The sequence below is a fragment of the Anopheles arabiensis genome, chromosome 2 (assembly GCF_016920715.1).
Source record: "Anopheles arabiensis isolate DONGOLA chromosome 2, AaraD3, whole genome shotgun sequence".
In the NCBI taxonomy this organism is placed as follows: Eukaryota; Metazoa; Arthropoda; class Insecta; order Diptera; family Culicidae; genus Anopheles; species Anopheles arabiensis.
In genome coordinates, this window is record NC_053517.1 from 53,432,794 (window position 1) to 53,445,000 (window position 12,207).

Here is a 12,207-nt window from a genome sequence, read left to right on the forward strand (position 1 = left end):
AATTCATCTCTGAGTCCAGACCCCTTCCACCAGTTGACGCTTCCGATGATCTTAATTGGGCTCTTAAAAAATGGCGTGGCCTGTCTTCAGGCCCGGACAACATTGGTTATCCAAAGCTTCAAAATCTCCCTTACCGGTCCAAAACAGTTCTCCTTCAGATTTAAAATATTATTTGGTCTTCCGGGAACATACCGGATGACTGGAAAACCTGCTTCACAATTCCAACGCTCCCTCCAAAACCCAAAAAATCACCACGTGCAATAGACAGCTACCGCCCCATTTCTCTCCTAAATTGTATTGGCAAAATCATGGAAAGAATGGTAAATAGAAGACTGACCCAAGAATTAGAAGATCGTAACCTCCTTAGTACCAATCAACACGCCTTTAGAGGTAGGAAAGGTACTGAGACATATTTTGCCGAACCTAATGAATTTTTAGAAACCTACTACCCCAAAGGCCACTATTGACTGTGCAATATTAGATTTATCAAAAGATTTTGACAGAACCTGGCGACATACAATTCTTGAACAGCTCAATGTGTGGGGTTTTGGAGGACGCATTACAGCATACCTTCAAAGCTTCCTTTCAAATCGTACATTCAAAGTTTTAAATGGAACTCAATCTTCTGACCTGCACGTCCAAGAGAATGGTGTTTCCCAGAGTGCCATTCTCTCTCCCACTCTTTTCCTGATTAATGTAGAATCCCTCTTCCGCCCCTTGCCTAGTAACATTAAATGTTTCATGTATGCTGATGATATAGTTCTTGTCTCAGCATCCAACAATAGAACCGAATCACGCACAACTTTACAAGAAGGTGTCAATATAGTTCAGAAATGGTCACGTTGAACAGGTTACACAATTTCACACTCCACATCCAAAATACTTTACATCTGCAACAGCAAATATCATACTCTAAAACCCATAACATGCAAAGGCTCAGTAATACCAAATAAACGCACAGCCGTTATCCTAGGAGTGACTTTTGATCGTCACTTAACATTTAAAGCACACACTACACGGGTCAAAAAAGAAGCGAAGAACCGTATTAATCTTTTCAGAATGCTTGGTACTACACAACATCGCGCCTCCCGCCAAACACAACTTCAAATCATCAATAGCTGGCTTCTACCAAAACTACTCTACGGCATCGAAATACAGCCGTACCGGCGAACTCGTTCGTCGCTCATGAGTGGACAGGCTTGTACCACTAGGTCAGGCAGTACAAAATCTTTACGGTTATCTAATTTTTGATCTAGAGGGCTATGAAATGAATGAAAATGAGCGTCGCGGCGAACGTTGCTAGGAACGAACGAGTTCGCCGGTACGGCTGAATATAGCATTGTTTTCTGGTTTGTTATCAATTTTTTAATAGTTTTGTATAAACCATAACTCAGGTAATAATTCACAGCATTTACATAGACATAGGTACTCTTAAAGTAATGTTACAGGAAGTTTAATTCGCTATTCTTTTCGATGTTCACAGACATCTATAGAAAGTATTATTGCAGGGAGTTTAATTAATTGCTCAGTTTCATTTTCACAGCCTTTACCTAATTAGTTGTATGTTTAAAGTAATATCATAAAAAAAGTTTAATTCCTTGTACGATTAGATACGGCCTTATGTATGTCATTAAATAAATAGATATGTTATAAAAAAATATATCCGTATTAAGTATAGTAAATAGTAATGTAATATTACAGCTTGTGTAGTTCATTGATAGTAGTTCATAGATTAACGTACGTTTAAAGTAATAGTACAGTTCGCAATTCACAGCCATTCATTTGTTTATGCTACAATATTCAAACTTACTATAGATTTTCTTCATTCCATTCATATAGGGTAGGGAAAATCTTTTCAAACGCACGTTTGCTAAGTTTAATTGATAGGATATTTTCCAGGATATCGTTGTTAAGCTTTGTTCGTTTGCCTGAAAGGACTAAACCAAGAGCGCTAAAACCTCGCTCCACCGACACTTGATTCAACGGGACTGCTATAACCTAGTGTGACTATCTCACATAGTTCAGGGTGTATATCTTTCCACGACATTCAATAGTGACATTAAATTTTCAACAGGTCCCTCATAAGATTTTTGAATCTCAACCCCACATAAAAACAAATTTATGATCAAAAATGTATGTTCAAAGCCAAGTGGTCCGCGATCCATAAAGGGTTAGAAAGCACTGATCTAAACAAATAAAATTTACCAGCTTTGTTTTTTTGTTTTTGTAGCGGTGCGCATCGCGAGTTCTTTTTGGGCGGCAGTTTGCGACTGACCCAACTAACCACGATAGCAATATGTGCATTATTTCTCAATCAAGGTGCGATTGATATTCTTGTGTGGTTGTGTGGAACAAATTCATCCGACCCAAAACGAATGTTTTTTTCTCTTGTTCTCAAGACATCTTTGATATCGACAGTCATCTTGCATCTTGTTCGGAGCACATTTCTAGTAGATGTGTATGCGTGCGTAAGACCTACTCGTTCACTTTTTTGTGTGTGATGATTAACTGCATTCTTTAGTGAACTGATTATACGGCATAGGTATCATACAATTATCTTATGCCTAGTCTGTACGGTGCTTGGGAATGGATTGAAATATAAAAATAGACTAATTGTGGGCACGATATCGACCTCGTGTGGATTAGCCAAACAAATAGCAAATCAAAACAACGAGCTGTCAAGGACAGCTCGAACAATTGTTAAAGATTATCCCAGATGGCGCTGTCGAGAGAGATAAGGACGGAAAGATGCGCCAAGATATGAGACAACCAGCTGATCATAAATAGGGTCAATTGGATAAGAGTTTGGCTAAGTTCACTAAGCGGGGTCAGGCAAGGGCAGGGCTGATCAGCTGAGGAATAATAGGCGCCATCGCAAACCGCGGCAGTAGCAAAAGCTTTGCCAGAAAGGACAGAATAATTTTTAAACTGCACAATAAATATAAAACACACAAAGCCAGTTCTAAAAACGTCTATCAAGCTACTCAAAATAAATAGATAGATACATCCGTAGCAACACTAATTATTATATTGTCACTGGATTCCTCCGGATCAACGAGTTTAAATTTTTAATGCATACAACGCAAACTGCCATGATTGCGGGACACGCACTGCTATGTGCGGTTTAAAAATCTACAAAAAATGGGTCACTACATGCCGTAATTTGAATAATTGACTACACTAATAAGATAGGCAGCCAGAATACTATCGGATCATCTGAAATCATCATGCACCGATTGTACCTTAAACAAGGCAATGTTGTAATTGACGTTACGTCCTGAACCCCTGAATACCCATAACTGTATCCTGAGCTATACATCATGTAAGAAAGGCAAAGGATGATATTATTCTAGGTACATACATTTTTTATCCACGGCCACGCCAAAACAGAAACGCTAAATTAACGCAATCTCCTATAAATGGCGCTGATGCGACGAACTCCTCCAGTTTGCTCGACCGACTGGTTCAGTGTAGATTCCCAGCACAGCATGGAAGCGACAGTGGCTCAGCTAGGGCTGAACAGTGGTGCAATTCCGACGATGAGTGTGTTGATGCGTTTTCTGATCCTTAAGTATTACTCGCAATACTACAGCTTCTGCACGGTTGGAAATGATTTTCTCCAAGATGTACCATTGAGCAGAATTGTGCTGTCGCTATACGATCAATTGAACACCAGTATGCTCCACGCAATCGACAACGGCTGCCAAGCGTTCGTGGTTGACGAACAGGGTGCTGAACATTTTCTCGATCTTTACATGCCAGTGCACGATTTGGCCCGTCAGCGATCGTTGGACAAAAGCTTGATCCTCCTGATAGCGAAGCGAAACCAAACGCACTTATTCGATCGCATGCGAGTGCACGAAGCATTTCGCGGTAAGGGGTGTTACTTGATGTTGAACCATTCGGACTGTGCGATAACAACTATTGACGTTTTTCTCACGCATGCAGAATTGGCGAACGTCCTGATCGTAGTGTACGATGAGCAGGAACGGCTTACTGATCTCTACAACACCGTCGTCGATATGTCAGATGTACTTGAGCGAAGCGTGAACGTTGCTATGGAGCTAGTCGCGGTAAAATGGACCAGTTGGAAGAATCACTCTTTTTTCCCAGACAAAGCCAGAGATCTGAATGGTTACGTGTTGCGAACGTCCATGTGCAACTATTTGCCATTTACGAGCTATGAGCGATTGGTAGGTAAATGAGCGGTGAGGCTAGTGGAAAAATATGATGATTGTCTTACTTAACGACCTTTTGCAACAGGACCAAGAAACTGGCAATGCCTTGGATTCCGCGACCGGCAAGCGATCGATATGGTTGGATGGCACAGAACTACAGCTCCTAGTTTCGTACTGTGAGCGTCGTAATTGTAACATTATGGTGTTCCCAGGTACCTACTCAACCTCTCCGTCGACCACGTGTATGGTCCAATGCTTCAGCGCTGATCAATTGTTACTCTCTTTCGCCCAACCGCCACAGAGGATGAAGACGAGTGGGGCGATCTGTACCCGAACGGTACCGGAATTGGGCTGATGGGCAGTGTGGCCGAACGACGCACAGACATTGCCTTTGCAGGATTCTACCTTTGGTTCAAGCCGTACAACTTCTCCTCCTATACCGCCACCATCAGCCGATCTGGAGTGACCTTGCTCGTGCCGAAACCGAAGCTGCTACCGCACTGGCGTACCCCGTTTCTTTCCTTCTCATGGCCACTATGGATTGCCGTGATGGTCACATTTCTTGTCGGGTTTATAGCTACTTGGTTGGCGGGTACGGTGCGTCTTCGATTGTTGCTACTGTCCGCTCCAACCGATCAGCCGTGGACTGGTCGATCAGATCTGATTTCTGAGCAGCATACGCTGAGCGATGCCGTGCTTATGATGGTTGGCTTCTTCGTAGCACAATCATCGCCCATTCGAACTGACCTATGGTCGTGCGTGTGCCTGTTTGCCTCGTTGCTGCTGGCCGGATTTATGGTAAGCAATTTGTACAGTGGCGGACTTGCCAGCGTCATGACGGTTCCGAAGTACGAAAAATCGATCGATACTGTCGTTGACTTTGCGGCGACTGGCATGAAATGGTTCGGTCCCTCACCGTACTGTTTGGAGGAGATTAGGAACGCCTCTGAGGTAAGATCAAATCTCGTGCTGAAGTTGTTAGAATAGTTTCCTTGCTGTACAGTTTCTATTTAATGACAGATCGATCATCCAAACAGCCTCATTTACAGGAAATTCAAAAGACCTTCATATCAGTCAGGTTGGAAGAGATGAATCAATATGCGCACATGGGTGGCAGCGGGTTTTTTGTCGAGCAAGCGCAGCACGGTAATTTTGCACCGAGTAACTTTCTTGATCGGCAAGTTTCGACAACCTTGCAGCCGCTGAAGGACTACGTCTACACGCAGAACTGTGCGGCACTGATAACCAACACTAATCCGTTGCGGTCCAATCTGAACGAGTACATCCTGCGGGTTCAGCAGTCGGGTCTGCTATACCATCTCGGTATCCGGACCGCCATTCGATACCTGCCAACGGACGTGATGCGAAACATCGAGCGTTCGCGAATGCATCAGCACGACGACGGTGTGGTAAGATTGGAATTGGGGCACTTTTTGGGTGCATTTTTCATACTGGGCTATGGGTTGTTGTGCGCTAGTCTCGTGTTTGTGGGAGAACTCTGGGGCACAGTGATGATGCGACGATGGAATGACACGTTTGTAAGCACGGCGACCGTCGTTACTGCCTACTGAACCCTCGCAGAGCATCTTTTCGGTTGAGCGTAGCTCTTGGTACACCAGGATTTGTTATATTAGGTGGTGAAGTATCGAAATAAAGCGTAAAAACACATTTGCGAATACTCACGTAATAATGAAAGGCAGATAACGCTGCAACACACTACAGATGCCAGTGTGGTATATTGCTGAACTGCAATAATTATGTTTCGATCGTGGTTCGACGATGCAACTCACTCCATTGCTAGGTTGCATTTTCAGAGCCCTTCCCTTCTCTATCCTCTTCATCATAAACTGATGGGTAAAAACCCAATTCCGCGCTGGCACCCAAATAAACCAGTGACAGTTCGAACATGCGACCTGGCCACTGTGGGCCGCTCCACACTCTTTTTGTCAGTTTAACTTGGTGTTGTTTTCATTTATGGCGGTTTGTTTACATTTCGTTGCGGTTATCATCAGGTTCCCGTGGTTCGATATTCGGTCGAGTTTTCTTTTCGTCAACCTTATCGTGACGATCGTGGTGCTCGGTGGACTGTTGGCAACGATCGAAAAGCATCTGCCCACTGCCATCCGGCAGACGTTCCGGTATGACAAGCATGCACTGAAGGGATCATCGGACCGATTGGTGTCCCTGCTGGAGATCCTGAAGGCGTGGTTCATACATTTCTACGTCTTTGCTGCCCTCTTGTCGGTGGCCGGATTTGCCGTTATGATGTAGCCAGCGCGGGACTACGTAATCGCCTTCCTCGATACGTTGGCAACCAACAAGCGTATGGTGCGCACCACGCCTACCGAGACGATGATGGCCATGACGCTGATCACGCTGCAGTGTTTTCGCCGGTTCTACGAGACCTGGTTCATGCAGGTGTTCTCGAGCAAGCTGAAAATCACCCACCAGTGCACATTGGGCACACGCCTGTATAAAAATCGAAAAACCAACTTCATCGCAGTTTAACACCATAATCATTTTCTTAAAATAGATACAGGCGGTCCCCGAGATACACGGTACCTCTTATACGTGGATTCGGAGATACGCGGTTTTCCAAATTTGACAGTTCTTTGAGCAAATTGTACTGATTTGACACAGCTATTGTGAAATACCAAATAATTTCTGTATTGATCGAATGTGAAATACCATTTCAAAAGGTTTTAACCTGTTCAATTCAGTAGAAATATATCAAATAATGAATTTGGTGGTTAAAATCATCCTCTACTTGCAAAATTGCACGAAAATTAGTGTTACGAAAAGAACTTAGGCGAGCCCTGCAATTATCTACCAAACCGGGCGAAATTTGCAGCGAGTTAGAAATGATCGGGTGAACCCGATCGTGGCCGGAGCGCGATGAACACCACACGTGTGTGTGAGTGAGTGCTCGAGAGGCCGAAAAGGAAGAGGTTCGGGTTCGGGATATCGCAGGGCATTCGGCAAGCGTACGAGCAGGGAACGGGTTGGCAGAGAGCGATAGGCGAATCTTTTTTGTAGTTTTAATTTTTTATTTTTTTTCTTGCCTGACTGGATAGATTTGCTTAAGTACATACAGTTCAACTTTAGTTAATCTTTGGGTGAAAATAAAGACATTATTGTAGAGCTAACTCACAAACGCCTACTACGCGCCTCCTTGTGCTTACAATTAGAAATATTTCGGCTGGAAATCACGAGATTCGACTTACGCGGAAATTCGAGACACGCGGTATTTTGCGGCCGTTTTCGGTCCCCATTAACCGTGTATGTCGGGGACCGCCTGTACTTAAACTTAGTTGAAACCAAAATATTTCACGTTTTTATCTTAAACTTACTGAGATATAGGCCATTAAAGTGTAAACTTTATGTTTTTTTGTCCCAAATTGGAGTTATTTTTCGACCGAACATAATGTTGGACACAGGACCACCCTGTGTGCAACGCAGGACAGTTAGCTGTCATACCTTGTGGTAGTCAATAATAACACGTGTGGTTTGCTCGGTTGATAACTATCAAGTGATCTCTTTATTATCTGTTCGTACGCTCCGGGATGCTGTATGAGTTTTGATGGCACGACACCACTACTGATATCTAACGATCGCTGTCGTTAGTATCACACTACCACATCTCCCTTTGTCTTTGATATCGAAGTATCATAGCGTATAAAAGTTCATTTCTCTACATGTGGAATTCATTATTTCAATTACTCCCAAATATCTGCTTGCACGTTTATACTCCCGCTGCTATCTGATCTTCAGACTATCCCAATTGCTATTCCCTGGCTAAATATTTTCTTGTGGTTCTTCCTCATTTGTAAGATTATGCCATTTAATATATTTTACAAAGTCTTGAATTCCTAATGACCACCAGTTTTCAGTGTTTGCTACAGTAACCATTGAGCTGTTCTCATTCAGCAACAACCATTGTCGGGAAAGGCCTGCCCCCATCCCTCAAATGAGCTTGACCTTTGGTAACCTATAAACCCACAGCGGGAAAGCCCATCCCACTATGGACAGAGTCCACTCAGGATTGAACCCATGACGGACACGTTGCGAAGTCGTGCGAGTGAACTACTGTATCACAAGACCAGTCCCCGTTATCCTTTCCATTTCCTATTTCCCTTCATCCTTAACTCTCCCTCTCCCTCTCCCTTTCCTTTCCCTTTTTTTTGTCCTTATCATCTCAGCCTCTTTTCCTGGCTGTCACTCTGCCGGCTATTTTCTATCTTTCGCCTCTCTATGATTGATTTACTAACGGATATCCTTACGGCTGTCGACCATACGGATAAATCCATCGACTTATGTTAGTAACTCATCTGTTTTTTTTCTGATACCTACAGCTGTCGGAGGCGGGGCGCGTACCGTGGAATGGGCGCGCGCGCCGCCTACAAACCTATCTTTTTATAACTGGCCCAGTATTAAAAGAATCGACGTTGCCCTGCGGCCTTTTAAATGCATTCCGATTAACAGAATGTCTTTTATTAAGATTCTCACTTGTCGATGCAATTGAAGTAGAGCGGCACACCACCGCAAAATGTCCACGTTTTCCACACTTCGCGCATGCCTTATCTTGAGCTGGGCAGTATTGATGGTTATGAGAAAAACCACAACATGCACAAGGTGTTGCTACGTAATTGATAGCATCCGATGCTGGGCTATGTCCAGGACAAGTGTTATTTCCGCTAATTTGTTCATTTGCCGAACGTGAAGTTTCAAATGAATTAACTTGCCGTACTAGCTCTTCTAAAGTAAGATCCTGCTCTTGAAGTAACCTGACTCGTAACTGGTTCGGTACAAACTGTAGCATTTTATCGACCACAGCTATTCCCGCGCTTCCCAGCTCTGTTTTCCCAAAATTACATTTCGATCCATGTGCTTGGACGCGAACCAAAAACTTATCAATTGACTCATCCGGTTCAGGTTTCATATTCCAAAAAGAAATCTTTCATGTGCCTCATGGCGCTGGGGGCAAAATATTCGTCCAATTTCCCAATCGCTACAGTATACGGATCGATTCCTTGTTCCTCATTAGCTTCCACATCTGCACCCGGAATACTAAAGAATATTTCCTGTAGCTCAAATGACCCACACGCTAACAACAAATCTTTCTTCTCCGTCCCGTCGCTAACCTTCGATGCACGGAGGCAAATCTCAAATTCCCGCTTCCATGATACCCACAATTTCCTCCTATCAACCAATGATACACCTGCTATCCCGAGCGGAGGTAGTTTAGCAAATAGTTTCGTGTCATTCATCTTCTCTCTCTCTCTTTCTCTCTCTCTCCTCTTATTCTGCACAACCGTTTGCACGATTACTCACTCCACCGCTGCTCTCTCGACGCAGCTTCACCGGACTCCTCTATACGAGAATGTGATTACACACACTATCGGATGCTCTTTTTTTCAGCTTTTTTCTCTCTCTGTGCGCTGTTTTTTCCGATAATTTTTTCCAGTACCTTGACCTTTGCTCTTCCACTGTGTGCACACTCTCGCCTGGATCAAATGCTCATTCGACGCCCTTTCTTCTTGCTTATTTCCGATTACTTTTGCTTACCAGACGCATTTTTTTTCTCTCTGCTTACTAGACGCAGTTTTTTTTTCGGCGCTCTCTATCCTCGAACCGATACTTATTTTTTTCATTATTTTTTTATATTTTTTTTAATTATAATTATTATTTTTTTTTGCACGTCCTCCGACGCATCAGGTGCTTGCTAGACGCACTTTTACTTTTTATTTTTTTCCTACACACTATTTTTTTCCACTTTACTCACGAAGGGTGACGTTTTTTTTCCCACGTTTTATTTTTTTTTCACCTCGCTTACTCCTATGCAATCACGTCGTCATCTCTTCGCCACAAAATTTAATTATCCATGGGGTTTATTTGCTTGTATATACGCTTTGTCCAGCCTATTGTTCTGCTCACAAATGCGATCCGCCGGTTTTTTTCCACACCTCACATTACGCTCATATGCGATCACTTTTACGCCATGTGTCCTGTGTGTGCTTTATCTCATCGCATTTGAACTCGTTTGCACTGAACTCTTTTTTTTCTTCTCAATAGAAAAAAAATCCAATCCTCGTCGCCAGTTTGTGGTACTCAATAATAACACGTGTGGTTTGCTCGGTTGATAACTATCAAGTGATCTCTTTATTATCTGTTCTTACGCTCCGGGATGCTGTATGAGTTTTGATGGCACGACACCACTACTGATATCTAACGATCGCTGTCTTTAGTATCACACTACCACACACCTCAAGATCTGAATTACCCTTGTCCGAACTACACACCTCTGCTGTATGAACTCCGACCATTTTGTGTCAAATAAAACATCCTTCTTCATCATTACTTCAACCGAACCACACGTGCTTCTGTCTATTCCTAATTTCCCTACGGCACTACAAATCTCTAACAGGTTATGGGCCCAGGGCCATAAGAGGCAACATCGGAATATACCCGCTGCGCAAAGCGACGGAAGAAATCAAGGCGTTCAGAGAATTTTATGCTTCCCGAAGAATTTCATGCCTCCCGCTGCGCAAATTCGAGCAGTTTTCTGCGTAGTTTTTTGCGTCGTTTTGTGTCAAAAAATACGCAAAAAAATACGCTAGACTTCAGCCAAAACTACCCCGCTGCGCAGATTCGAGCAGTTTTCTGCGTAGTTTTTTGCGTCGTTTTGTGTCAAAAAATACGCAAAAAACAGCGCTGGACTTCAGCCGAAACTACGATAGCCGGCGTATTTCTTGCAGTTTTTAGGTGCGGAACGAGCGCCATCTGCTGAAGGAATGGATGAACTATTTCAGACGGCGGAGCAAAAAAACGGCCGAAAAATTCAAAAAATATTGGCGCCCATTCCTTCCTCCTCTTCCTCTCACTCCCTTTCCCCTCCCTGCCATGCCTTACTTGCGCTTCAGCCCGTGCCTTCCGCCGCCAGCTGATTGGGTGTATGCGTTGGTATATATGTACATTGCGGTTGTGTATTGTAATTGGTGGGTGTTAGCATTTATTTATTCGTGTGTGACCTTGACGATGCGGGAGAAGCTGGTTCATTTTGGGATTTAAAGTGTTATCGGTGTATTGATGGTTTATTTTATTTCGTGCCGCTGCTGATGAGGCCATTTAATGCCCGTGCCAATCGAGGGTGAAGAAGCCAATTTCAAACAAGCGTACGAGAACGTCTAACACTGATCTAATTTTTTTTTAAATCTGAACATGTTTGATGCTTCAACGACCTTCTAAACATCATGTAGCACGGTGTATAGTGGCAATACAAAATTTTTTTTTTCAATGTGCCGGAATTTGTCTCGAGTTTTCTGGCCACGACACACACACACGGACACACACACAGCGCGGGGAAAGTGATCGTCCACTCTATCATGCCGCGATCCCCCTCCCCTCCCGGTGCTTTGGATGAGGATGCGCTACAAGTTAAGCCAGCAATTCTACCGATAAGGTAGCGGAAATCGATCGTGCGTGTACGCGCGTTCGGGGGTGCGTTCTCGCGTACGCGCGTGCATACAACCATTTAATTGGCACCACCATCTTTGCGACCGGTTCTGCTGTTGGGGGTATTAAAAAGACAAACGATCGAAGCAAACGTGCATGTGATATGTAACACATTTCTTTCCAATTCCGCTAGCGGACGCAAGTGGAAACAAAACTTGAATTGAACTCATACAAAAGAGAATTCTGGTTTGGTTTATTACGGTGCGCGTATGATACTGCACCTGTCCGTCCAGAATCTGGTGGCTTGTTGGTTTTGAGTCGGTATCATGACGCCGTGCGACCGGCACTGCCTTGGAATGGGTTCGGATCGGTAGGTTCATGTTTTGGTCGAGTGCATTCCGTGCATTTGTCGCGTCACAGCGGTAGCCCGGCAGCAACAAAGTCAAGACAAACTCTTACCCGGGTGTGGACTGCTATGCTAAGTTCTTTTTATTATTATTGGCGTAATAGCCAACGCGATCATGCCGGACTTTTCAGGACTTGAGTACCACGTAGCCGGAGCCGGTGACTAACCCCT

The 12,207-nt window shown here is 43.8% G+C and overlaps 2 protein-coding genes across 3 annotated transcripts; one reads left to right on the forward strand and one right to left on the reverse strand.

The window, feature by feature from the left end:
* The first annotated feature begins 3,419 nt into the window (after positions 1–3,419).
* Positions 3,420–5,821, forward strand: LOC120908443 (ionotropic receptor 21a-like). The gene is made up of 5 exons (XM_040319427.1): positions 3,420–3,873; positions 3,949–4,193; positions 4,264–4,390; positions 4,480–5,129; positions 5,216–5,821. The coding sequence occupies exons 1-5, from the start codon at positions 3,420–3,422 to the stop codon at positions 5,747–5,749; spliced, it is 2,010 nt and encodes a 669-aa protein (XP_040175361.1). The 3' UTR covers positions 5,750–5,821.
* A 308-nt stretch (positions 5,822–6,129) lies between these two features.
* Positions 6,130–10,578, reverse strand: LOC120897641. Of its 2 annotated transcripts, XM_040302650.1 has the most exons (3): positions 10,442–10,576; positions 7,529–7,655; positions 6,130–6,647 (listed from the first exon to the last, which is right to left on the reverse strand). In XM_040302650.1, exons 2-3 carry the CDS (start codon positions 7,541–7,543, stop codon positions 6,342–6,344), a joined length of 321 nt encoding a protein of 106 aa, XP_040158584.1. In that variant the 5' UTR covers positions 7,544–7,655; positions 10,442–10,576; the 3' UTR covers positions 6,130–6,341. The 2 variants fall into 2 exon arrangements, with proteins under 2 accessions (XP_040158584.1, XP_040158583.1); XM_040302649.1 differs by lacking the exon at positions 7,529–7,655 and having other exon boundaries at positions 10,478–10,578.
* Between the last annotated feature and the right edge of the window lie 1,629 nt (positions 10,579–12,207).

Coding starts and splice junctions, on each gene's coding strand:
- LOC120897641 (XM_040302649.1), bottom strand. CDS start 10,501: ATGGTCGGAGTTCATACAGCAGAG. Junction 6,648..10,477: donor TCGGAGTTCATACAGCAGAG/GTGTGTAGTTCG, acceptor ATTTTTATACAG/GCGTGTGCCCAATGTGCACT.
- LOC120908443 (XM_040319427.1), top strand. CDS start 3,420: ATGGCGCTGATGCGACGAACTCCTCCAGTTTGCTCGACCGACTGGTTC. Junction 3,874..3,948: donor AGTGCACGAAGCATTTCGCG/GTAAGGGGTGTT, acceptor TCACGCATGCAG/AATTGGCGAACGTCCTGATC. Junction 4,194..4,263: donor TTACGAGCTATGAGCGATTG/GTAGGTAAATGA, acceptor CTTTTGCAACAG/GACCAAGAAACTGGCAATGC.